The 25,732-nt window shown below is 43.0% G+C and overlaps 1 protein-coding gene across 39 annotated transcripts in view; it reads right to left on the bottom strand.

Moving 5' to 3' along the window:
- The window catches only part of TCF7L2 (transcription factor 7 like 2), a 205,093-nt gene extending 191,739 nt beyond the window's left edge, over positions 1-13,354 (bottom strand). For 9 of the 39 annotated variants that reach the window (XM_063434035.1, XM_063434041.1, XM_063434021.1 and 6 more), the window contains exons 1-3: positions 12,682-13,353; positions 11,394-11,460; positions 10,955-11,079 (exon numbers count right to left, since the gene is read on the bottom strand). In XM_063434035.1, the coding sequence (XP_063290105.1) occupies positions 10,955-11,079; positions 11,394-11,460; positions 12,682-12,870 (381 nt within the window). In that variant the 5' untranslated portion in view covers positions 12,871-13,353. Of the gene's footprint in view, positions 1-10,954; positions 11,080-11,393; positions 11,461-12,681 lie in introns of all 39 variants that reach the window. The other 30 variants (XM_063434002.1, XM_063434009.1, XM_063434010.1 and 27 more) reach the window with 10 other exon arrangements.
- Between the last annotated feature and the right edge of the window lie 12,378 nt (positions 13,355-25,732).

Below are 25,732 nucleotides of genomic sequence, written 5' to 3'. Positions count from 1 at the left end.
TTTGTGTGCCATCCAGATTTGGGGGAGAGGAGAGTCAGGAGTCTTGTTTTCTTGGAAGTAAAACTGTAAGTCCTGATCTATTTGTTTGACAACTTCAGGATCAGTTAGTAGTCGCTCATTTAGTCTCCAGCTAGCTTTTCCCGTGATTGGGAATTGTTCTCTGAAATGTAACGAAATTGGGGCGTGATCAGACCAAGTGACTATTCCTATATCGGTGTGTTCTACTTTCATAAGGGAAGAGGAATGTATAAGGAATCTGTCAATTCTTGAGTAGCTATTATGGGCTGCGGTGTGGCACGTATAGTCTCTTTCCGTGGGATGATTAATTCGCCACGGATCTACGAGGTTGTGTGCATTCAGTTTGTTGCGGATGAGCGCGGTCAGTTTGGCCCTGCTCTTTAGTGTTTGTGCGGTCAGGTTCATGCCTCCCGAGGAGTCCAATTCGCTATCTAACAAAAAGTTCGTGTCACCCCCTATGATCACTTCCCCTAGCGAATGAGCAGACATCAATCCCATCAAAACATCAACAAAATCACCTTGATTGACATTAGGACCATATACATTAATAATAGTGTACACATTATTATTCAGGGAGCATTGTAGGATAAGGTAGCGGCCCTGTTTATCCCCTATTTTGCGTATTAAGGAGAAGGCCACCTCTTTACTGATTAGTATAGATACTCCTCTCTTTTTCGCAGAGTAGCAGGAGTGGAAGTCTATGGGGTATTGCGGGGAATTAAATTTTGGTCTTTTACTCCATAGAAAATGGGTTTCTTGGTACAGCATTACATGGGCACCTAGTGACTTGGCTTCGCGCAAGGCTAAGCGGCGTTTATGAGGGGAATTCAACCCTTTGGCATTTAGGGAGCAGATTTTGAGTGCCATCTATGTGGCGGGTTTGGTTGTGGTTAGATCTGGTAGCTGGTGCGACTTTTTTAGACGCTCAAACCCCAACTTATGAGGCCAGCTGGTAGTAGCGGTATGGAAGTTATTATCCGTGGGTCTGTATATGAAAGAAATAATATACAAAGGGGAAAAGAAATCAATAAAACATTTAGACCTTAGGTCAACTATGTACATTTTTCCGTTCACTGCACCCTGGGAGCGCAGTGTCAGTTATAACGGGTTCTCTAGTGGCTCTGAGTTGCAGCCACTTGGGGGTGGTTAGAGAAAATTAGATATCAGGTTTTAACAACAACAAAGATAAAGACGGTTGTTAAGTGTCGTAGGTTGACTCTCGACAGGTGCGAGTAATCTAAAAGTCCGGCAAGATATAAGAAGGAAAGGATACGTATAAGTACAGTGTATGTATACGACCTGTCCATTATATATGTAGTACAGTCCGTGGGCATTTAGGTGTCTTGGGTCCTCTTGTGGTATCTGTGTGAGCTCGTGGAGCGTGGCCTTTTCTGCCACTCGTTGTGGAGTTTGTTTGTAGATCCGGTGTCTGTGGATCGGAGGTGGACCTCGGGGATAGGGATGTTCCAGTCGTGCAGCTGTTTTGTGCCCGAGTCCGGGTCGAGGATCTGGTTTTCAATGCCATTGCGTTTGACCAATAGTTTCGTCGGGAAGCCCCATTTGTATTGCACCTCTGCTGCCCTTAGGGCCGCTGTAATGTGCGCAAAGGAGCGCCTTTTGATCATGGTAGCAGAGGATAGATCAATGAACAGTTTTATTTGGGAGAATTGCTCCGGAGGTTGTGTCTGGCGTCTGGATGCCTGCATTATGCGCTCTTTTGTGGTAAAATAGTGGATGCGCGTGATAACATCTCTCGGTACCGTTGTTGGTATGTGTTTCGGCTTGGGGAGACGGTGTGTTCTGTCCAAGATCAGGTCACCGTCAGTTAGAGTAGGGACATAAGCCTTAAAGAGATCCTGCACATATTGGGACAGTTCCTGAGAGTTGACAGATTCTGGTATTCCCCGAATCCGAATATTGTTACGACGGTCTCTATCTTCGTGGTCTGCAATTTTAGCCTCTAGGCGTTGAACCTTGTCACAGAGTGCCGTGTGGGCTTCAGAGAGACCATTATGTGCGTCAATTATGTCGTCTGCCTGTTCCTCCAGGCGAGCTGTCCTTTCGCCCAGTGCATGTATGTCTGCTCTGATTTCTGCTGCAACTTGTTGTAAGTCTGTTTTAATGGAGCATTGAAATCCTGAAAGCATGTCATGAATGGAGGCATTGGTGACCGGAGTGTGCATATTGTCTGTGGTGTGATCTGACTCACCCATTGCTGCACACGTGGTTGGTGTCTGGTGCCGGCCGGCGCCATTTTGGTCCTCTGCTCCGGTCTTCGGCGATGTTGCTGCTTGTAATTGAAGCGTTTTCTGCCGGAATTTCTTGGTAATTTTGGTGGACATGATGTAGTGGAGGTGTACCCTCTTTTTGTGCTCGGTTGCCGGTATCAACACGCTGTATTTCCTTGCTGTTGCACCCGTCGGCGGGAGAGCTCCGTGCTCAGGCGACTGCTCTCATGCGCCGCCAAGCCACGCCCCCTCTCAATTTACTTTTTTAAATATCAATATATACAACATATAAACTGTATTTTAAAACCATATAATGAAAATTGGCAATGTGAAATATTTAAATGTCCTCAAACAAAAAGCAGGAACTAGCAATTAAACCAATTAATAGCGAATATCCCTCCTGCGCTCATGAGTTCGTTAGGAGCATATTTCTTTGAATCCATCTTTGTGTTTTACATGATTATTTTTACCTTTTAGACAATGAATCGATAATCTTCTCGTGTGAATCTAGACATTTTGTACACTGCTTATATTACATTGTCAGTACATTGTTTTTATTTTGTTTGTTTTTAATTTAATGTTAATAAAGTAGGTCTTATAATTGCAGACTCCATTTCCCATGATGCCCAGCCTGCTGAATGGCCACCCCTGGTCTAACTCACGATCATCAGTCAAGGGTTGCAAAGAGGCCTCTCCGGCAAAAACAAAAAAAAGTCTCTCATAAGAGACCTAGTGAAACGGAGAACTGTTTAACCCATGCAATGCTGACCAATCACTATGCCTTCTGTCAGAAGATGCCGTGAACTTGGAACCATTTTCCACTAATGAAATATCATTGAATTAGTGAAATATTGAGTTTTACCCCAACAGATGGAATGTGCAAAGTTTGCAACATCCTAAATGTGGGTTTTTAATTATTATTCTTGTTAATACATTGATTATATTACAAAGCAGTTGCCCCCTTGCCTTTAAGAGAAGTGGACACTGGTTTTCTTTCGATCGTTATATTTCAGAGGCCCATCAGGAAAGGGACAAATGGACGTGTGTCATTCCATTTATTTTGATATATTTTGTATTGCAGTTTGAGAATGGCTCACTGAACCAATTGTGCATGGCTTGCCAAATTACTGTCCAAAAGGTCAGCTCTGCGTTATTCAATAAAATGTTTCCACAAAGCCCCTCCATCCCCTCCAAGGCAGAGACTGAAATTTGGGAGATGCTCCACCTTATTTATGTCACCATTACCACATTATTTACTATAACAAGGCTACCATTGTTTCCTATAGATTACTACTGAAACATTTGTATTTGCAGTTCCATGTAGTTAATATTTTCGCTGATAGTATTCGGTTAATAATTGTTTGTATACAATAACTGTCTGCATTGCACTAACATCCCCACTGCTTGCTCGTCATCGCTGTAAATTCCTTCAAATAACTGCTTATCTCTATTCCTTAGGCCCAATTCTACACACTGAAACTGAAACACAGCCACTTCATTTTAACCTCTAGTTTATTATATAGCGGCCTACACGGTACATTGGGGATTATTTTACATTGCTCTGGGACCATTGGGGTTAAAGAAAAAGGTCTGATTTTTTTCACAGCATTTTAAATATTCCGATTTCTTACTTTTTATTAATATACGCGGAACAAAAGCTGCTGATTCCACTCCGATATTTCACTTTAAATGACGGTTTGGCACACGGCTGTTAAATATGTGAATATTCTTAGCTTGACATTTTTTCACAAACTGCTCATGATTAGTAAAAGGAGCGGGAAGCCCCTCACACAGTGCAGGGGGCTCTATGGCGTCAAATATCTTCACATGCATATGCGTTATAGGCTGTAAATAAACCCACGCGGATTTATGACCTCCACCAGTGCCCCTGGCATTTTTTAGGAGGCCTATTAAGTCACAAGCTGTAAAATTAACCATATCTTCACAAATCGGCCTGAATAGATATTTGACTTTTACAACAAAACCTCGCCAACAATAAACTTTTACAGCAATTACAAATATTCTAAAAGCTGGCTAAATAAACCGCTCACAGATATCTAGAATTGCTTCTAAATCTAACTGAATAAACTATGAACTTTGCTGGAGGGACGGATAGACAATGCACATAGACAGACAGATACAGAAAGGGATACAGAGCGACAGACAGACACAGAAAGGGATACAGAGCGACAGACAGACACAGAAAGGGATACAGAGCGACAGACCGACACAGAAAGGGATACAGAGCGACAGACAGACACAGAAAGGGATACAGAGCGACAGACAGACACAGAAAGGGATACAGAGCGACAGACAGACACAGAAAGGGATACAGAGCGACAGACAGACACAGAAAGGGATACAGAGCGACAGACAGACACAGAAAGGGATACAGAGCGACAGACACACAGAAAGGGATACAGAGCGACAGACAGACACAGAAAGGGATACAGAGCGACAGACACAGAAAGGGAAACAGAGCGACAGACACAGAAAGGGATACAGAGCGACCGACAGACACAGAAAGGGATACAGAGCGACCGACAGACACAGAAAGGGATACAGAGCGACCGACAGACACAGAAAGGGATACAGAGCGACCGACAGACACAGAAAGGGATACAGAGCGACCGACAGACACAGAAAGGGATACAGAGCGACCGACAGACACAGAAAGGGATACAGAGCGACCGACAGACACAGAAAGAGATACAGAGCGACCGACAGACACAGAAAGAGATACAGAGCGACCGACAGACACAGAAAGAGATACAGAGCGACCGACAGACACAGACAGAGATACAGAGCGACCGACAGACACAGACAGAGATACAGAGCGACCGACCGACAGACAGAGATACAGAGCGACCGACCGACAGACAGAGATACAGACCGACAGACAGACAGAAAGAGATACAGAGCGACCGACAAACACAGAAAGGGATACACAGTGACAGACAGACACAGAAAGGGATACACAGTGACAGACAGACACAGAAAGAGATACAGAGCAACAGACACAGAAAGAGAGAGAGTGATTGACCGAGAGAGACGAATGACTGATAGAGACATAGCGACTGACAGACAGGAAGGCTGATAGTGACTGATAGAAATAGATTGGTGGTCCCTCAGTGAAAAAGACAGAGTGACTAACCGAGACAGACAGAACGAATGACAGACATACAGAGTGACTGTCTCTCAATGACAGACAGATACAGAGTAACTGGCAAAGAGAGAGAGATTCAAAGTGGCCGACTCTCGGTCATGGATAAAGAGACGGATACAGCAAAAGACTGACAGACCCTTAAAGCTGCTGCGATAACAAGGTATAAGATTGTATTGCACTAAAATCTCTTTCAGATACAAAGGTGAAATCTAAAACTACATTTAATAATTTAAGCACCAAATTAGAACATTGTAGACATTAATAAAGATATAAAACGTGTAACACAAAACAATGTGATTGCATCAGTCTGGCTCTGAAGAGGTTAAATGCCAATGTTTATGGTTTGTGTAATTCCCCCGTGGCCTGCCCATTCTCGCCTCCCAAATAATATCTCAAACTTCCTGTGTAAGAAAGTATTTTGCTAAATCCAGGTTGTCTCGTACTTAACGGCCAATAATCCAACTTCCACACAACTCCCAGACAGCTGGGAAAGGGCCCTCTATGTTTTAGTCATGGCTCTCGTATAAATCCACAGCTGTCACAAGCCCGCGCTAGCTCTTCCCTAATCTGACTGCGAGGCCGCTGCTGAAACGCTGGGACACATTTTAAACTAACTCTTTCACAATGCTCTCAAACGTTCCATTTTGGGGGGGGGCACACGTCTGCACGCTGCGCTCACCCGAAGCCCCCTCCCCCTTCAGATCATCAGTGCGAGTTCACTATTTTATTTCAATCATAAACTAGTTTAGGCATGAATGCATTTACAATGTAAGGAAAAAAAGCCCCTCTGAATGTAATCTTAGACGCACGGCCCTGCCATTAGAATGACTATTAAAATATTACATTTCCACAAAATATACTATTTTTTTATGAAGTGCAATTCTACTGCTGCATGCCTGCGTTTTGCCAACAGACGGATACTGTATTGTTTTGCAACTTCGCTGTAACTTAAAACTTAGTGTAACTATTTATCCTGAATACTCACAAGGCCAAATTTTGATCAGAAACCACTGTTTGTTTCAAATGAAATTTATTATAGTAAAAGCCATGGGCCTGGTACTACAACAACACAAATAAATAACCTAACTAAAAAATGCCAGAATTTAGCATTTTACCACCACACATACTGATGCATCACAGACACAGGCAGAAAGAGGTCAGAATCTTTGAGTTGTAAAAACCATAAAACAGAAATTTCATAACACGACACCCACAGAATTCTGGGAAATGTATTCCAAGGACACTACATGCAAAGATATCCGGCCTCCGAGAGGCTACATATCGTCACTTAGCTGATATGTGAAATTTTATTCTCTCTGCATAAGCCTTCACACATCCTCAAATTTATTTTTATTTATTTATAAAATATTTTACCAGGAAGGATACATTGAGATTTCTCTCGTTATATGATATATTCTCAGACAAACACACAATCAGACATCAGAAAAAAATATATTCACATACGTGAAGTTGTCCAACGGTCTGGATAGCTGTCTGCAGGATTTAGCAGCCAGAAACCCAGATTTAGAAGCCAATCTGCTTTCTCTTACAAGTCACAAAAGAGAGACCTCAATATAGCTCAAATATTGTTAAACCATCAGGCATTCGGCAGTAATATTTCTGGGAAAAGGAAGCTTGGGTTTCTTTCTAGAAGTCTGTCTCTTATGTGAATTTAATTTTATAATCATATAACTAATGTGTTTATTGTTCGGTCCTGCCCAATGCTAAACACAGGATCGAACATTCCTTGAAAGCTGCGGTCCTGGGCTGTATAATGAACAGGTAATGTACAAATGTGTGTTTATAGAAACACATAGAGACACGTAAAACACTTTATATAGATCCACATAAAAGCATTTAAAGTAAATAACTGCACACCCAAAAGACACTGCAAAGAGAATTGACTATTACAGGCAATCTATCAAACATTAAGCTACACTTGTCAACAGAGATCTGCAATCATCTCAAGCAAAATTATCAAAATTCAAGTAAATGTAAAATTGTAAACCAGGTTTAAATCAGGAAATGTATTTAAACGGGGATGTATACACCCCCCCCCCCCACCCCCCTCCTTAATGTGTATCCCAGCACATTCTGTTGCAGTGCAGACCCCATGAGAAGAGAGCGGCTTGTAACATGTTACAAGTTCAAATGGAGCGTGGAAAGGCGTCACGCCAAAAAAACACTTCGTGCTTATAGTTCTTAGTGTTAAAGTTTGTTAGTTTTAAGTATTTAATGCCTCGCACAATCCGGAATTCAGCCGAGTGCAATGAAAAAAGGAATAATGTTACGTATAGAAATTGGCACCGTTCTTTATTTAAGGGAAAACTTGACAATCGTCCACAGTCTCTCACAGTGGGACAGGAGATGCTATTAAAACACCCAAAAGAATAAAAAAAAAAAAAACATCTCTTGACAATTTGTGGCAAAAAGAAAAGTGGATAGAAAGAATCTTCCCCCCGGGCTATTGCCAGGCATTGATAAGTGTATGACAATAGGCCCCCTCCCGACTGAGGGGTCTACAATCCAGTACGGATTGTCACATGACACGGTCACTGGCCGAAAAAAGCTTAAAAATAAGGAGTTTTTGTTTTGTTTTAGCCAGGGCATCCGTGTATTTAATTAACAAGAAAAGTAACGCTTTCTGATGATAAAACAAAACCTTTTCATTGCTTGGTGTTCCAGCAACATACTGCTGACCCCTGTGGCACTGCGAGAGTTAAAAACGCAGGCCTTGCCAGCCAGATCTATCACGAAAGGCAGCACGGAACCCGTCAGGGTGCAGTTTTATTTGTGGTTGACGAGCATGAGGTCACAGGACACCTGTTAGACTCCGATAAACGTGAAATTGTCCTCTATTTAAAATGTAATGATCTGTGTAATTACAGAGACATTACATTAGGCTGGAGGGGGGGTTTGGGTATTTCACATGTACATTTACAAGTGTTTCAAAAAACTCTTTTGTGAGAAAGGGCCGAGGCTAATGGGTTAAAGTAGCCTTTTCCAGGGAGGTCTTAACCCATAATGTGCTGGGCTGGCAACACAAGAAATAGCAGAGTTTAAGAGCGTTATATTATTTAAAAAAAAAAAAATTAAAAATGTTTTGGAAGCTGTTCTTTAATGAAAACAAAAACAAAAACTCAGATAGGTGTGAAAATATCTGACAGATGACAAATCAAAGCAAAATTCCGAAAACGATTCACAATACTATTCATTTCTCCAAGACGTCCCTCATTAATATATCACCCAGACGCTCTGCTCAGTGCGGGATGCAGAGAATTCAATATAGAAAGACCAAGAATTGGACACATTTAGACAAAACCAGCTTAATTCAACACAAAAGAGACCCAAAAAACTTACACCCTCCCCCCCCCCCAAGTTTCCAATATGTACGGTATATTTACAGAAAAAACGACACAGCTAATCTGAGGACCACACATATTTCTTGATTTTCATGTAAATATTTGTGGCCCCAGATATAATTCAGATCTCAAGGCAATTTATATTGAAATCAATATTAACCCCAATTCCCACAGAAAATCTGACCATATAACATTAAATCTCTAAGGCTTTATAAGTCGCTTGCAATTTAAACTAGTATACTTAGATAATATATTATTCATCATAAGCGATCTCAACGCCATGACTATAAATCTCCGCTTTCCTAACAAAAGACGAAAGGGGAAGAATCAATGTTTCTGGGCATGCCGTTTCCAAAATGCAAAGAATACCGTAATTATAGTGAATACATTTAAGAAATGTTACAATGATGCATTCTTTATCTACCGGGAAGAAATACCTGCATCAATTATACCTAGAGAAGAAATGATTAGTTGCCATGTTAATAGAACCATAATCATAAACCCAAATAGGTGGAAATAGACGGTCCCCCGCACTGCACACGACTTGCTATTCTGAAACCGCAGCTGGGTTTTCCCACATCAGATTAGAAAAGGCTTATTATGGCACAATATAAAGGATCGTACAATCAGGATCATTTAACTGAACGCCACCAAAAAAAAATACCACAAACATTAAAAAAAAAAACAGAATATCACCTGCTAGCTAGCACTCTCCCTCTGCAAGAAATTAGTTTCTAAAATAAGATTGTGTTTTATATTTTAAATCTTAAAACCCAATACATCTTCAGCTTAAACGGTGTTAAATAACTCCTAGAGTTCCCAGAAGTAAATATAAAATATCCGTGTTTGCATAGCTAGTGAGTCTTTTTATGTCAATGTCTTTGGAAATGAAAGAAGGCTTACATGACAATTCTTTTTGGGGATTTTATTTTTAACGTGAACCAGTTAATACCACGGTGTGATTAATAATAATCTTGCAGATCTGGTTAAAAACCCTAACAGACAGACAGGCTGAAGCTATGAATACAGACACAGGTCAATGTCAGGAAGTTATACCTAGCAGGGCACCACATTCCACAGTGACCAGCAACACCATCCAGCAATCAGCTGTTTAACAAAACCTCACAAATCCCAGAAAACCAACATTAAAAAAGATAAACAACAACAATCAACTATTCGTGAAAAACAATCTACAGAAAATTCCCCAAAACATGTTATAGCCCTGAGAAATAAAACTCACAAATATTCTGATTGATTTCAAATGTATCCGGCACTTGACACTGTTATAAGGATTATACAAGTAGAAAAAAACAATCTCTCGAATTTTACTTTGAACCAGAGTATGTGTTTTCTTGGCAGAATTTGGAATTTTAGAAATGATCAGATTATAGATTATAAATACAGCCAGCAAAGAATGTTCAGACTTTAAAAAAAAAACAAAAAAATGTTTTCCTCCCAGACCCTCGAATGAATTAAAATATATATTTACATAAAGAAAGTAAAAAAAAGGCCACACAGGGGAAAAACACAAAATAAAGTGACAGTCCTAGAAGGAAGGAAGAGAAATGAATAGAAAAAAGAGTCACTTTGCCGCCACAAAACCACTGACAAAATTAAATAGTTTCCTTAATCATAAAATGTTTTTTGTTTTTTTTCTTAAAAGCAAAATCCGTCCCAAACTCCAGCTAACTCCCTGAGTGAAGCTGCTATGTTTACAGGCCTTGAAGACCTGAGTTGTTTTATTTAAAATCCAGATATAAAGATACAAATCAGGCCTAATAAAATCTACAGACGGAAATAGACTGGCACATATCATCCACTAAACCCTCTCCGTTTACCTTAAACACTGGAGAAAACAAAACGTAATCTGCACGTTTCTATATATTGACCTAACATTCTATTCTGGAGAGCACACAGATTATGTGTGAGTGTTTCTATATCTCTATATATGTACACACACATTGTTCTGTATAATATGAATGAGTGTACACATATAGAAATATACACACACGTCTATGCCACACAAGATTATATAAACATAAATCCCCATATATAAGTTTATAAAGGAGTCAATGAGGAAGAAGGATAGTAAACAAGGAGAGATGAATTCAGGAGATCATGGCACAAGTTGGCAGAAAGTTTCCTCAGGAAAGCAGGGGTAACAAGGGGTTGGCACTTACTGTCCGTGCGGTTGGTGAAAGGGATCCGTTTGGTAGGTATGGGCTGGTGAGGTCAGGGATCATGATGAAGGGGTATCCAGGATAAGCTGGGTTCTTAAATAGGCCTCCTTCTTGCCTCTTCGCAGCTAACATTGCAGGTCGGAGAGAAGAAGAGGAAACTTTTTTTAATTCCAAGTAAAAGTGGGTTCCCCCAAAGGTTAGCACCTCCTGATTGACTGGCTTGACCCCCCACCCCTGAGGTCAATGAATGAGGGCAGGACTGACATTGGCACTCAACTGGTTAAGTTAACAGAAAAGTAATTGTCAAAATTTTTACTGTTGTTTATGTGTGTTTAATCGACATTCAGTAATCTAAGGAGTTACACCAGCCCCCACTGTTTCCCACCCCCCCTCCCCCCCAGGTTCACTGCTCCCTGCTTTGTCCCTCTTTGGCTCTCACCTTCTTCCAAGCTGTCTCGGCTCTTGTCACGAAAGGTGTCTGGTCGTGGTGGAGGCCGTCGCTCCGCCTGGCACAGCCGGAGAGAGGGACAGGTTATATTGGGGTACAGACAGACATAATATACAGTAATATTGCCCTCAAAACGAGCACTTTAAATCGCGTGGGGTTATAACATGTGGCATTAAATTTCTGTGATTGCAATACAGATTGCATATTAATGGCAAGCTCATGCAGGGATAATAACCCATGACATATATCTATATGTGTGCACCAATGTTAAAATCCCACTTCTACCTGAGGACAGTGACTACAAGACCTCAATACAAACAGAGGAGTGTAAATAAGACAATCTGTCCCTAAACTGTACCCTGAAACCTATGCTCTAAAATGCACCCTGAAACCACATCCTTAAGGTGTACCCTGAAACCCCATCCCTAAACTGTACCCTGAACCCCCATCACCAGTGATATACAAATAATTTTTGATATGGTGGGCCGCACACTGAACCTGAAGTCACTTTGTTCCCAAACTGTAACTTGATTTTGTAACTCAGATCTTCTGCTAAACCCTGTGCCATCTTGTACTGGCTCTAAGCATCTTACTCCAGCCTATGCCCTCTCAATGCAATCCTTACTACATCAACATGCACCCCAAGTTCCTATAATGCCCCTAATAGCCACTGCTAACTCAACCTGGGCTGATCCCTGTAACCCTTTACTCAGTACAGACTATCCGACGAGTCCTACGCCAACTCAAGGCAGCAGCCTGCGCCTTCCTCACAGCACAGGCAGCATTTGTGCCCACTTAACCCAGCATTCTGCCCACTATGCCCTGTACCACTGTACCGGCACTCTCTGCCCACTGAACCCAGCACCCTGTGCCCGCTCTATAATCACAGTCTGCCTCCTCCATATCTCCCTTATTCTGCCCACCCTGTGCCCCTCATTCTGCCTTATCCTGTGCCCCTTACAATGCCCACCTTGTGCACCCTCACAATGTCCACCCTGTGTCCCCATTCTACATACCCTGTGCCCCCACACTATGCCCACCATGTGCCCTTTCAACATGTCCACCAAGTGCCCCCAATTCTGCCCCTCAGTATGCCCACCATGTGCCCCCAATTCTGCCCCTCAGTATGCCCACCCTGTGCCCCCAAATTCTGCCCCATCAGAATGCCCACCCTGTGCCCCCAAATTCTGCACCCATACTGCCCATCAGTAAGCCCACCCTTTGCCTCCATTCTGCCCACCCTGTGCCCCCATTCTGCCCACCCTGTGCCCCTGCTGACCTCAGAGTCTGACGAGCTGTTCTGCTGGGTCTCTGACTCGTTGACCAGGGAGGATTTGACCTCTGCCAGGTCCCTTTCGGCTGCCGAGTTCTCTGAGATTTTCTCCTCCTGCTCCCCCTCATCCTTGAAGGAGATCATCTCATCATTGGCCCCCAGATCGTCCCCCCCACCGCCATTCAGCTGCGGCATGGTCCCCCCACCAAGCAACAGTTTGCAGAATCCAGAAAAACCCACAAAACTGCAGCAAATCCCCCCAAAAAACTTTTATTCCTTCCTTCTCTGAGAGCTCCCGGCAGCTGCACCCCAACACCTGGCCGGGGGGAGCCCAAATCTGGGGGGGGGGGGGGGGCTGGAGGGGGTCAGTGGGGTCCCCTTTGTGGTGGGTGAAGGGGGGTGGAGTGTTCCTCCTAGAGTCCAGTCTGCGATGCCCCCCTCCCCCCTGAAGTCTCCTCTTCTCCCCCAGTCATAAAACAAACCAAAGTCCAGGAGTAACCCCCAAAAAGGCAGCCCCCCAAGCCAGCAGTCAGATGAAGACAGACCCTCTATACAGCTCCGCTCGCCCCAGTTGAGTCAGTTGAAGTTAGACTGGAAGGTTTCCAGTTCAAAGGCGGCTGTGATTGACAGCTGGAAAGAGGGGGGAGGAGGGATGAGGGGCAGGCAGAGAGGGAGTGCTGGGGGGGGAGTCTGGATTCTGGATTATTGACAAGGAAAGAAACACACTCACAGGGGGAGAGGGGAGGGGGGGAGAAAAAGTTTAATTCTATGCACAGGGGAGGAACCAGCCTGCTGACGTTAAACTCAATAAAAGCAACAAGACACAGAGAAGGAATCTATCTGCCAGCATGCAGTGCTAGTGGGGGCCCGGGGGGGGGGCTCTAACATGCAGTGAAAGTGGGGGGCCAGGGAGAACCTGCCAATATACACTGATGGGGGGGGGGGGGGGGGCTGTAACCTGCAGCTATAGTGGGGGGCTTCGGGGCAAGCAGGACCTATAACATCCATTGAGGGTGAGGGGCTAGGGGGGCCATGCTGGACTAGCCATCTATAGCAAGCATGGCTGGAAGGGGGGGCTGCTGGCAAACAAATATTAATACAAAGAAAACAAAGAATTGCACTTTAGAAAGTGGTGGAGGAAGGGGAGGAGAGAGGCTGTCCCATAATGTAGGCAGAAGGGGCAGGGAGAAGGAGGGGATCCTGGTTTTTGGGGTGGGAACAGAAAAGCAGGAAGACTCATGATCATGGGAAAACACAGATTGCCAGAGACTCTCTGGGTCTGGACTCCTCTGCAGCCACTTCATTTTACTTGACATTTTAGGTTCACATTCTGTTTCTTAAAAGGAATTGGAGACAAAACAATAATATTTTCTTTTACAGAAATGTTTAATAATTCCTAAAGTGGCAACAATGTAACTTGTAAACTTTCCTTTAACTGTTAAACTCTGTGTGACAGAGAGACTGTGTGTGTGAGAGAGAGAGTGTGTGACAATCAGAGAGAGTTTCTGCGAGATACACAGGAGAGAGAGTGTGTGTGTGACAGTCAGAGTTTCTGCGAGATACACTAGAGAGAGAGAGAGAGTGTGTGTGTGTGTGTGTGTGTGTGTGTGTGTGTGTGTGTGTTTTCTCTCCTTAGTTTTCAGTTGTGCAAGTGATGATAAAGAGAACAATAGATTTCTGCAGGTGAAAGAGAACTTACATCACATTCCCTCCATACTCATATCATTTCTCTACTTGAAGGTGGAAGGACTATAGAGTGATAGGAGTGAGGGCAGTAATGAAAGGATATAAACTTCTGCTTTTCATTGGGAATATAAAACGGGGACCTTGGACTACTTAAGTGGTTTTAAAACAATCAGTGTTCTGTGAGAAACAGAGGGGAGAGAGAATAGCACCTGATTTATTCTATAGAAACAGAGAAGGCGCTTTGAAACAAGTGTAAGAATACCTGTCAAATGGGGGGAAAATAAGGATTGTGTGTGTATGTCACAATGCAGACAAATCCTTTCACTAAGGCAAAGAGCACACCGCGTGCCTTATTATGGCAGATTGCAAGCTCTTCAGAACAGTTCCTTTTCTTCTGCTCGGCCAAGGCAAAAGTGAATTACTTAACCTTGTGTGTTATGAATACAAATGACAGAACCTCTTTATCCCATTTTACAAACAGCCAGCCTTGTATATCAATAAATAGAATCTATATTTTTATGTGTGATATTTTTCTATTTATATGGATAGAAGTATCATTTTTATGTAAATGCATCCATATTTTTCATTATATATCTATTTTTAAAATTTAAAGCGTGAAAATTTATTTTTAGAAAGCAAATTAATAAAACATGCAAAATAATTTAACGATATGACATGTAAAAAAATAAAATAATTAATGGAATGCAAACCCCAAGTCGGTTCTGCTTGCGTTATATTAAACCTGAATTGCTGAAATTAACTGAAATGACGATAACAATACAAAGCTGGGTAGTATATTAGTGTTTGCAAATTAACATGCGTTGTATCTTACGAACACAGATAAATCAATTGAAATCATTGACAAACTGCCCTCGCACCACGCTTTGTTGATATAATATCCTAGGGAGACTATCAGATATTTTTAAATTAATTGTTACAGAATCACCCAGCAAAAAAACTGTTAAAGAAACTAAAAAAAAATAAAGGATAGAAATAAAACCACAATCAATAATTATGCCACTCTCTTAAAATATTTAAGTTGTGCATAAACATCTTGGAGCCACATTCAGGAGCAGTGGGGGTGACAGCGGGGGTGACAGCGGGGGGAGATGTATATAATGCACTACTTGCATGAAGTTATCCCAGTGATTTGCATACTAAAGGCAGAGATGTAGACAAATAGAAATTTGAAACAAAATCACTGTAAATGAAAACGTACAGCTTCAATATTAATCAGCAGAGCAGAAATTGTGTGAAAGGAGCATTAAAAGAAGTAAAATAAACGTGTACATTTAATCAGACAGGATTGCGCAGGACGAAACGAACAAGGCTAATTAATCTCAGCAGGTAGGTGCTAACCTTCAGACTTCATAAATAAATAAGTCTAAGAACAATGTCTGGCATGAGTGCACGTAGGGGCTGGATTATTCCTGAAACTATTGTTGGTGGACCCCGATGAAACCGAGCAAACTGCCGCTGTGTGTGTATATAGCAGTAATGTGTATAACTATGGTGTTTATTTGCTAAATGTTGCTCTGTGTGTTCTGAATGCACAATAAACTCACCGGCAGCTAAACTTGTCCAGTTCTGGTTTTATTTTAAGAAATTCTCCACAAGCGTAAAGCAGTTAATCTTTCTGAAATGCTTTGTGTGACGAGTGTGTCCCATTATTTTAATTAAACAAAAAAGGCAGAATTCAATAGAAATTATCACTTTAATAAATTAACCTGGTCACACCCCCCTGTCTGTCAATCAGACACCCGGTCCTTACTTCCTGGTTTGGTTAACTCAGTGGAGATAAACTCAAAAGGCAGCAATTGCTCAGAGCACCTGCCCTGTAAAGACTTCTCATTGAGCTGCATTGGAAAGTCTGTGATTGGATAGACACAGAAATTCTGGGTGAAGTTAGAAGGGGAGGGTTTCCATAGGCTGCAGACAAGAGATCAGCAGCTTTTGCAAGCTGTTTTTAATATATACCCAATATAAAAATGTTAATTAAATGGAGATATGTTTTCTTTGAAGTTTTAGCTACTAATGTTTTGGGTTTTATTTTTTTTTAGTGGTGTCCCTTTAAAGTTTACCGTTTAATGATATTTAAGGAGGTTAAAGGCACAGTTTCGCTTTCTTTACTCTGAAAGGAACTTTTTGTAAAACCAAAATGCTGGATACAGGAAAGTAAAGAATTGTAGGTTAATTTACTGATTGAGGTAATCGTGCAATTTTACCCAATTTTTTTATATCTTATCAGCAACAAAGAGAGGGCTTTTTGGTTTTGGTGCATTAAAACGGTTAATTGCTATGTTTCTTTAGGAAATGGTGTGATGTGAGAATTGGTCCTAAAACCACTTTATCATGACCTCATTCAATCAGTTTGTTACATCATTACAGTTTCACTCTGCACACATCAGGCATTTCTTCCACAGAGCCTTGTGCGCTCATACAGCACTGGCGGTGCCAGGATACCATGGCTGTGCCAGGACAGGCAGACATAGGCTGTAAATTAGCATTAATACAAATCTGAAAAAGCATCTGTTTTAGTATTTAAGCTCATAACTAGCTTTTATTTAACTATTGGGTTTAAAAAAAAAAAAGAAATTAAGAAAAAATTCCTGTACATGTGGCATTTGAACCCAAACACTTATGTTTCTCGATAGACCACTAGACGAGCACCAACGGACCGGTAGTTTAAGACGTAGCACATTAGGATGATCTCATTGTCCTAGTAGCTTTCTATAAACAATGTGTGTTCCTGCAAATTAAATAATTACTGGATTGTGCTTAAACCAATGGAATGGTCAATTCATAGAAATTTGGCCTAGAAACATTCTCTGTATACTCATGACCCATACGGTATACAGGGAGCAGAACATGTGAACATTGAACATGGTATAATTTTTAATGAAACTTCAAAGTGCTTCCCAGGGAGTGATTGGGTAAAAAAAAATACTACAGTCATATAATGTTTCTAATGGTGAGATCTTCAATATCACATTCTACAATCAACGGTTCTCTTAGTGGACATGTTACCCAACTATTTTATTTCTTTTCTTCATATTTTTTGGGGGGAGGGGATGGGGGTGCTTAACATTTGAATATGTTGAAATTCATAGCATAGGAAGGAATTAAGCGGAGAAGTGGAAGATGTGGACTTTCCTTTGTCTTTATTCAATCTAATAAAGAATCAGTTACATTGTATCCACTGCAGGAACCTCCAATGCATGGACTCCTCAACCTGCATCTTCAGGCACAAGGGACCTCCTGCTTCTTCTAGTCTCTATCCTGCATGAAGGAAACTCCACCAGCCTTCAGTATGTCACTTTTAAAAGATATTGGCCTCACTAACCATTTCTTGGGAATCATAAAGTAGGATTAATCTAAACCCCCAGAAAAAGGAGCTGCTTATATCATCAGACTCCTGACTTCCTGTTTTGTAACCAGGTAATGGCAATGCAGTGTTTGATAAACCGGGTGATGGTGAGTGGCCACTATGCCGATTATTATACTAGAGAAGATTTCAGTGACACGCTTTTTAAAAAATATATATATATTTATGCTATGGGCAGTTTTTTCATTTTTATATTCTCAACAAATAGGATTTCTGCTTATAGAGACATTTTAAATGATGTATTGTAATCACATGTCCATGTTTGCTCTCAGGGTATCCATCCTTTTTTTGTTTGTTTTTGGTCTGATCTGATTAAATAACTTTATTTGACAGTGACGACCACATAGTAATCGCCTCCTCTGAAAAAAAGATTCACTTTAATGTCTTATCACCTTAAACACTGTATCAGTGTCTGATTTTCTTCATGACATTCCCTAAATTTCCAGCCCCGTGACAGAGGCCTGTGGATTCTTTGGACCCCTCACCCACTTCCTTGTTTGTTATTGAGGCACTCGAACAATGCACAGCTCCCAATGTTACGTGATAGCGGAGAGGGCGGCTATTTTAAGGCTTAGAGACATTTAAGTTTCTGCAACAACAGATGAGTTGTGAAGTATCCAGTGAGGTTCTTTGTGTGTCCCTCATCTGCCTTCACTCAGAAATGTAACTGCATAATAACATGGGGAGGTTATTAAAACACGATATTAATCTTTCTATCAGGAGAAGCAGACCGCCAAGAATCTCTTAAAGAAGGATGGAGCTCGGACTTTACTCTTCGAGGTCACAATGACGTTACGTTAACGGACTGTCCTAAAGCTCCTACTTAATGTTCAATGTGCTACAGAGCAATGATTGACTTCCATGTGCACTATTAGAAGAAAAACACCAGAGCTCCAATAAAGCGGTGAAAGGGAGCTCAACTAACAAACCTTATTCTCAAGTGTACCCTTTAAAGGGACACGGTAATACCTGTACCCCAAGCCTCTCATTATAGGTCTTTGAGCAAAGTTCTCCCAATTTATGGCAAACCATTTTCATGCTGCACCTACAGACTGGCCTCTTGCTGCAGCCTGGCTAATGAAAACGTAGACATGGCAGTGGAAGTGGTTTAAAGAGTCGATTCGTGGTGCTCATTGTGACACAGATTTGTCTCATGGTGCATTATATGGCTTCAGTCTACATGTGTGATAGTGCCACGGTATGACGCTCTCCAGCCACAAAGTAATGGAAAGAGGCATGCATTTAGCTCACTTACTGTCACTGAACATTCAATACATGGATTGTAGAAGAGTTTGCCCCATGAGGCATGCAGGCTTCATTAATGCCTGGCGCGACTCCCCCGTTACTGCCTGAATTCCCCCCCCCCACCCGTTACTGCCTGAATCCCACCCATTAATGCATGAATCCCACCCGTTACTGCCTGAATTCCCCCCCCCCCACCCATTAATGCATGAATCCCACCCGTTACTGCCTGAATCCCACCCGTTACTGCCTGAATCCCACCCGTTACTGCCTGAATCCCACCCGTTACTGCCTGAATCACACCTGTTACTGCCTGAATCCCACCCGTTACTGCCTGAATCCCACCCGTTACTGCCTGAATCCCACCCGTTACTGCCTGAATCCCACCCGTTACTGCCTGAATCCCACCCGTTACTGCCTGAATCCCACCCGTTACTGCCTGAATCCCACCCGTTACTGCCTGAATCCCACCCGTTACTGCCTGAATCCCCCCCCACACGTTACTGCCTGAATCCCACCCATTAATGCATGAATCCCACCCGTTACTGCCTGAATCACACCCGTTACTGCCTGAATCACACCCGTTACTGCCTGAATCCCCCCCCACCCGTTACTGCCTGAATCCCCCCCCCACCCATTAATGCATGAATCCCACCCGTTACTGCCTGAATCACACCCGTTACTGCCTGAATCACACCCGTTACTGCCTGAATCACACCCGTTACTGCCTGAATCCCACCCGTTACTGCCTGAATCCCACCCGTTACTGCCTGAATCCCACCCGTTACTGCCTGAATCCCACCCGTTACTGCCTGAATCCCACCCGTTACTGCCTGAATCCCACCCGTTACTGCCTGAATCCCACCCATTACTCCCACCCATTACTGTCTGAATCCCACCCATTACTGTCTGAATCCCACCTGTTACTGCATGAATCCCACCTCTGTTCCCTCCATGTGTTCCCTGATATTAATCTTTATTCCAGTATCAATGTGAACAGTTAAAGTATTTCACATAAATTGTCAGCTAAGTGAAAGAGAGCAGCACACTCTGTATGACGGTGCACGTTTTGGGGGATTTCATTGCCTGTAAAACATTTTGCTTTCATAACTAAAAACATATGGAGGGGCGGAGCCGAGCCATCAAGCTGAGCAGACGTGTGGACCCTAAGCTCCCGCAAAACAAGCTGATTTCTGGGGTTTAACCCCAGATACCTAAAGCCCAGAATTACTGAAAGGCACTACTAACCTCAGGGGGCAGCGGCAAAACAACCTGGCAACTTTCTGAAGTCTGACACCAACGGAGACTGGAGATCCACTGCTACGGCCTACTGCAACAGAGCTGGGGAGAGGCGGCCGATCTCTGCACTCATCCACAACTGAATAGTTCCTACTCGCTCTTACCCCCCCCCTTTGGACCGGCGGGGGTGATCTTGGTCCCCACTGGACGGACGAGCCTTCCCGCACTGCACCTACCATTGCACCCGAACCGGGTTCTAGCCACAAGACTTGGACACAGCAGACTGTCACAAAATGGCGGGGACAGCGTACCCTCAAGAGGAAACGCACATAGCCACTGCAGCAAACCCTCAAAGCCCCGTGGACCAACTCCTACGAAGGCTCGACGAGCACTTTAAGCATTTCTGGGATGCCCTAGAGCACCGCCAAGCACAATTGTCACCCCAACCATGGGTGATTGTTAAGGGAGGTGAGAGCCGGAAAGCGTGGAAGACTCCCTTGGGCCTAGCTGCCGCACAACTGCCCAAATCCTTCGCTACTGGCCTACCTGGGCCGAGGGCCACCAAGGGCTGGACCCGAAGGCATCGCCCACACAGAAGGAGGGCCCACCGCCGAAGACGGCGGCAAACCATTGGGACCCCACCACTACTCCTACCCCAGGAGGGATTCGGCCCTTAAGGGTTACCGGGTCCGTGGACCAAAGATGCCGGCCTCTCTACCGGCCCGGGGCTGGAGGGTGAACCTACCTCGCTCCCCACGTGCCGCCACCTATGACCGCCGCCCTGCTCTATGGATCACAAGCTCAGACAGGCGCCGAGAGTGTAAGGGAAATCCCCACGGGGGCTGCTACGGGGCCCAGCCTGGTGGATCTCACGGCAACCTCCGAGCTGTGCCCAGTCAAGGCATTGGGTGAAGTAACCACGAAAGGAGAACTATCTGATACCAAACTGCCGAAGCATAATATATACGGTGTACCTCACCTGACTATTCTTTAGGCTCTCTGATTCAACTCTGTTACCTATCTATGTATAAGCTATTGTTTTCTCTCCTTTTACAATGCTTGCCTTACTCACCTCTGCCTGGCAGAGCAGTGGATTGGTAAACTCCTCTAAGTTTGCCTACCTTGCCTTCAGGTAACTATTGCCAGACAAACATGTCATGTAGTGATCGTTTAGAAAGAAATGCTAAACCTGTGTATATTGCTGAAGGGGAAAACTATTATCAATTGTACAGCCGTGTTTATATGGTGATTGTACATGTCATGTTCCCCCTTTTTGCCACTTCTCTGAATACTCTTTTGATGCAAATGCCTATAGTGAACCCTACGCAGGACTATGCTTGACATATCTGAACAAGTAGTTTAAAATCGTTCCTCTCACTTAGACACAACCTTTCCAGTTCTAGCTTGATATTAACATAAAAGATTGTGCATGAACCTTCGATCACCCCTTTGTACTACATATTGATTTGCCTGAGGAATGCCGTTGGGGTACCTCAAGCTTGCTGTAACTTCTATATGCACTACAAAAATAAAAAAAAATATAAAAATAAAACACATGGATTTCCTCCCTTACAGAAACTTTTCTTTTGCACCAGTTATCTGTTTTTAACCTCTACATTCCATGGGGATTTTTTGTGCATTCGAGAAAAAATCCCAACTGATTGGAAAAGGAACTTGTGGCAAATTGTAAGACATGAACTGAAAGATTTCCTCCAAATAAGACGTTGGAAATGGAAGTGATACCAGATGGGGCGTTCCCATAAACGCCCTTCATCTTCCATTGAAAATGAACGGCCACTTCATTTCAGTGAAGGGGTCTGGGTGCTGGCGTCCTGTCTTACTAAACCTACAATGTGAAACATTGATGTTTTTTTTAGAAGCTGCAATGTTTACTTCGCAAGGTTAAACATACCTCTAGTGACTCGGTATGAAGCCAATAGAAACGCTTTTTGCGTCACTGACTAAACAACAATTACACGTGACACAGAAGACGCCATTGGAAAGCATTGATTCACTGCTTTCCAATGGGGAAACTTGGATTGTAAGTAACTTTAATTTTTATTCTACGTGGGGGTTCTATACAGCTATGGACAGGGTCACTAAAGCCTTGTTTCCACTAAGTGGAATGGTTTTGAGTCGGTACAGTTTGGAAGGGTTAGAATGGTCCATCCTATTCAGGTTAGCGTTTCCACTGCAAGTTGGACCGCCCGGGGGATGGCGGGGTTTAGACCAAATGACTAGCGTGGCATCAAAATAGTGCGACAATAAAGAACAACAATGGAGGTCACCCAGCAGCTCGTCTTTGCTCTGCTTGGCTTTTGGATTTTTGTAGTTGCAATACATGCCGCACTGTATGAGAGAAGGCTGCAAGCAGCGAAGACAAACACAGCCGAAAAGAGAAGAAAACTACTGGCTTGGGTCTTGAGCCGGGAGGAGAAGCACAGACGAAGACGGAAGCGCTATAGGGTAAGCAACTTTATGCCATGCATTATCATATTTGTCATGTAGTTCTACTCATTTGTTAACTAACTTAAATATTAATAAATAAAAAGAATACAGCATAAGAAAAATCTAAAATAAGATGGGAAGGATATACATGATGTATTTAACAACATACATGTTGCCCATGTATGTTAAATTGCATGTTTCAAGTATTACACCGGACATAAAAACTCCTTATTTATGTTGCTCGCTTTTATACATGATGCTGTCTGTCTGTGTAACGTATATTATGTTGTACTATATTTGACTTCATAGTGATATGGTGTATTAAATTAAGTTATCTCTACCATCTGTAGATGCTTCTCCTTTTGTCAAAGCAGTGCCGCCGACCAGTCATTTGGGCTCTCCGCCGCGCCAATGAGTGGTGGGATGTGACCGTCCCGGGATTCACACACACACAGTGGGTGCACAATTTCCGAATGTCGGAGGAAACATGTTCATACCTTTTGTGCAAGGCTACGTCCAGCGATGGAGAAGCAAACCACCAACTTCCGAGCCAGTTTGCCTGTGAGTTGCCATTGTACTGTGGAAGCTGGCTACCAACAGTGAATACAGAAGTATCGGTCACCTTTTTGGTGTCAGTAAATCATCAGTGTGCCGGTGTGTGCAGGACTTCAGTAAGGCTGTCTGCACATTGTTAGATCATGAAATTATTAATTTTCCAGACCTGGAAAAGCTTAAAGACATGGCTGAGTACTTTGAGAACAGGTGGGGCCTTCCACAGTGTGTTGGTGCTATTGATGGGTCACACATACCAATAATAGCATCACAAGAATACCACACTGACTACTTTAACAGAAAAAGGATGGCATTCCATCATCCTCCAGGGAGTAGTGGATGGAAAAGGACTATTCTGGAGTGTGAATGTAGGAAAGCCTGGGAGTTTGCACGATGCTCGGGTTCTGCGATTGTCCACATTTTAAGAATTGGTTGGGCAGGGAGGCCTGTACCCTGTTTGCACTAAGAACATGGGGGAGGGGAGGGGGTGAATGTTGGCTATTATGTGCTGGGGAACTCTGTCTACAATTTGCAGAACTGCCTCCTGAAGCCATTTCCTGACAATGGCCGCCTGACACCAGAACAACAAACCTACAACAAGAAAACATCCAGGGCACGGGTCATAGTTGGAAATGCATTTGGGAGACTTAAGTAGTAGTGTCTTATGAAGAGGAATGACCGTGACATTGAACTTGTCAAATCCATGGTGCTTACTTGCTGTGCACCTCACAATCTTTGAGGAATGGGATACGTCTGCAGAAGAGTCAGTACGGGTAATAGCACGGGATAGCGAAGAAGAGTGCAGTGAAGTACGTCAGGCTCTGATGCGGCACCTCAACATTTCATTTTATACCATGATTTTTGAAAAGTTTTACATTTAATCAGACACACCCACAGTCTCTCCAGATTTTTATAGTAAAATTGAAAATAAAAATGTGAATTTTTTTTTTTTTTTTTTTTACAAATAAACAACAAAAACTAAATTAAAAAAAAAAGTGTACAGGTCCTGTGCTGGCTGAAAGGCACTACTGCCTGGGCGGTGGCATGGGATCATGACTGCCTCCCAGCACTTGAACATGCAGCCCAAGGACACTGAGGAAGGCCTGGTTGAAGGTAGCCAACTGCTCCATCTGCTGCCGGGCGATTTCTGCCTCCTGGCACCTTGCTTCCTGGGCATCCTGACGCAGTGCATGAAACCGTCGCTCAGAAAGGTTCTCCATTCTTTCCTGCTGCCTTTCATCTGCTGCCCGCATCTCCTCCATGACTGTGCGCACATCCAGCTGCAACCATCTCCTATCACCTGGAATATACAAAAGACTAGTGTTTTTGTAGCAATGGTACAACAACTAGGTGGAGATATATTAGCTAACAGATATAACACACAAGAACCTTGTAAACACAAATTAAAATAAACACAATATATACAAGAGAAGCTCAAAACTCAATGAAGAAAATTAAATAGCAGGATATACAGACAATGTACAATTCTGATGATGGATTTGATCATGCAAACATAAACTACACCGAGGAATGTTGAGTGAGTTCACAGTTTAATGTGAATTTAAAGTTAGGAAAATGCACAATTACAACTTTCACTCTAATTATCATGTCTTCCCAGTGTGTTGATGGCGGGGTGCATTGGGCGTAATCTGTGGTTAGGTCGGTGTTGACGCCATCGTACTGGCGCTACTGAACGACGTGAACGGACCATCGTCGGAAAAGGTTGAGGCATCATTGGAGAGTCCCTCAACTGTATCTGAAAATGCACAGATCACGAGTTTGATACACAAACAACGAGAACAACACACAATGTTAACGGTTAACTATCGTAAATGGCAGTTAACATCAGGTAGTAAACAATGGGATGCTGAGCTAACTAACCTACCATTACCTTTCATTCCACTGTACAAATAAGATGTGTTTTTGTGCAAAGAGTGAATGGTTTTGTGAAGTGATTTTTATAAATGGTTAGCAGAGCTAAAGCCAATGTCAAGTGAAAAAAATACCAACGGGCTCCATAATGGATTTTAAAAGTACAGACGCCAAGTCCAGACCTCCCTCCCTGCATAGGTTTGCCGGCCTGAGACCGTAAATGGCGTCCATGGCGTCGTTCTACCTCTAAGTACTTCGACTGTTTCCACTACGGCTGTGGCGTCCTTCATTTTTTTATATTGGCCTTTTAGCTTCTTGAGCTTTACCTACACTGAACAGACGTCCGTTCAAATCCCTCGGCTGCCATCCACAGAGAAATATCTTTATGCACCTTTTCATTTCTCACTGATCCATTAAGCTCACTCTGAACGCTATCACCAATTTCAGTTAGGGAAGTGGATAGTTCCTGAGCCGACCAGACCTTCTCCTAGTATCTGGACTGAACGGCGATGTGGTGTTTGTTTCACACTTGCCTTTGACGTGAGCAGTGATGTTTTTTCTGTCCGCCAATCAATGGAATGTATAGTGTGACGCCAGTAGCTCCGCCCTAACTGTACCGTACTATTTCCTATG

The sequence above is a fragment of the Pelobates fuscus genome, chromosome 10 (assembly GCF_036172605.1).
Source record: "Pelobates fuscus isolate aPelFus1 chromosome 10, aPelFus1.pri, whole genome shotgun sequence".
Taxonomy (NCBI): domain Eukaryota; kingdom Metazoa; phylum Chordata; class Amphibia; order Anura; family Pelobatidae; genus Pelobates; species Pelobates fuscus.
This window is presented reverse-complemented; position numbering and strand designations above follow the sequence as displayed.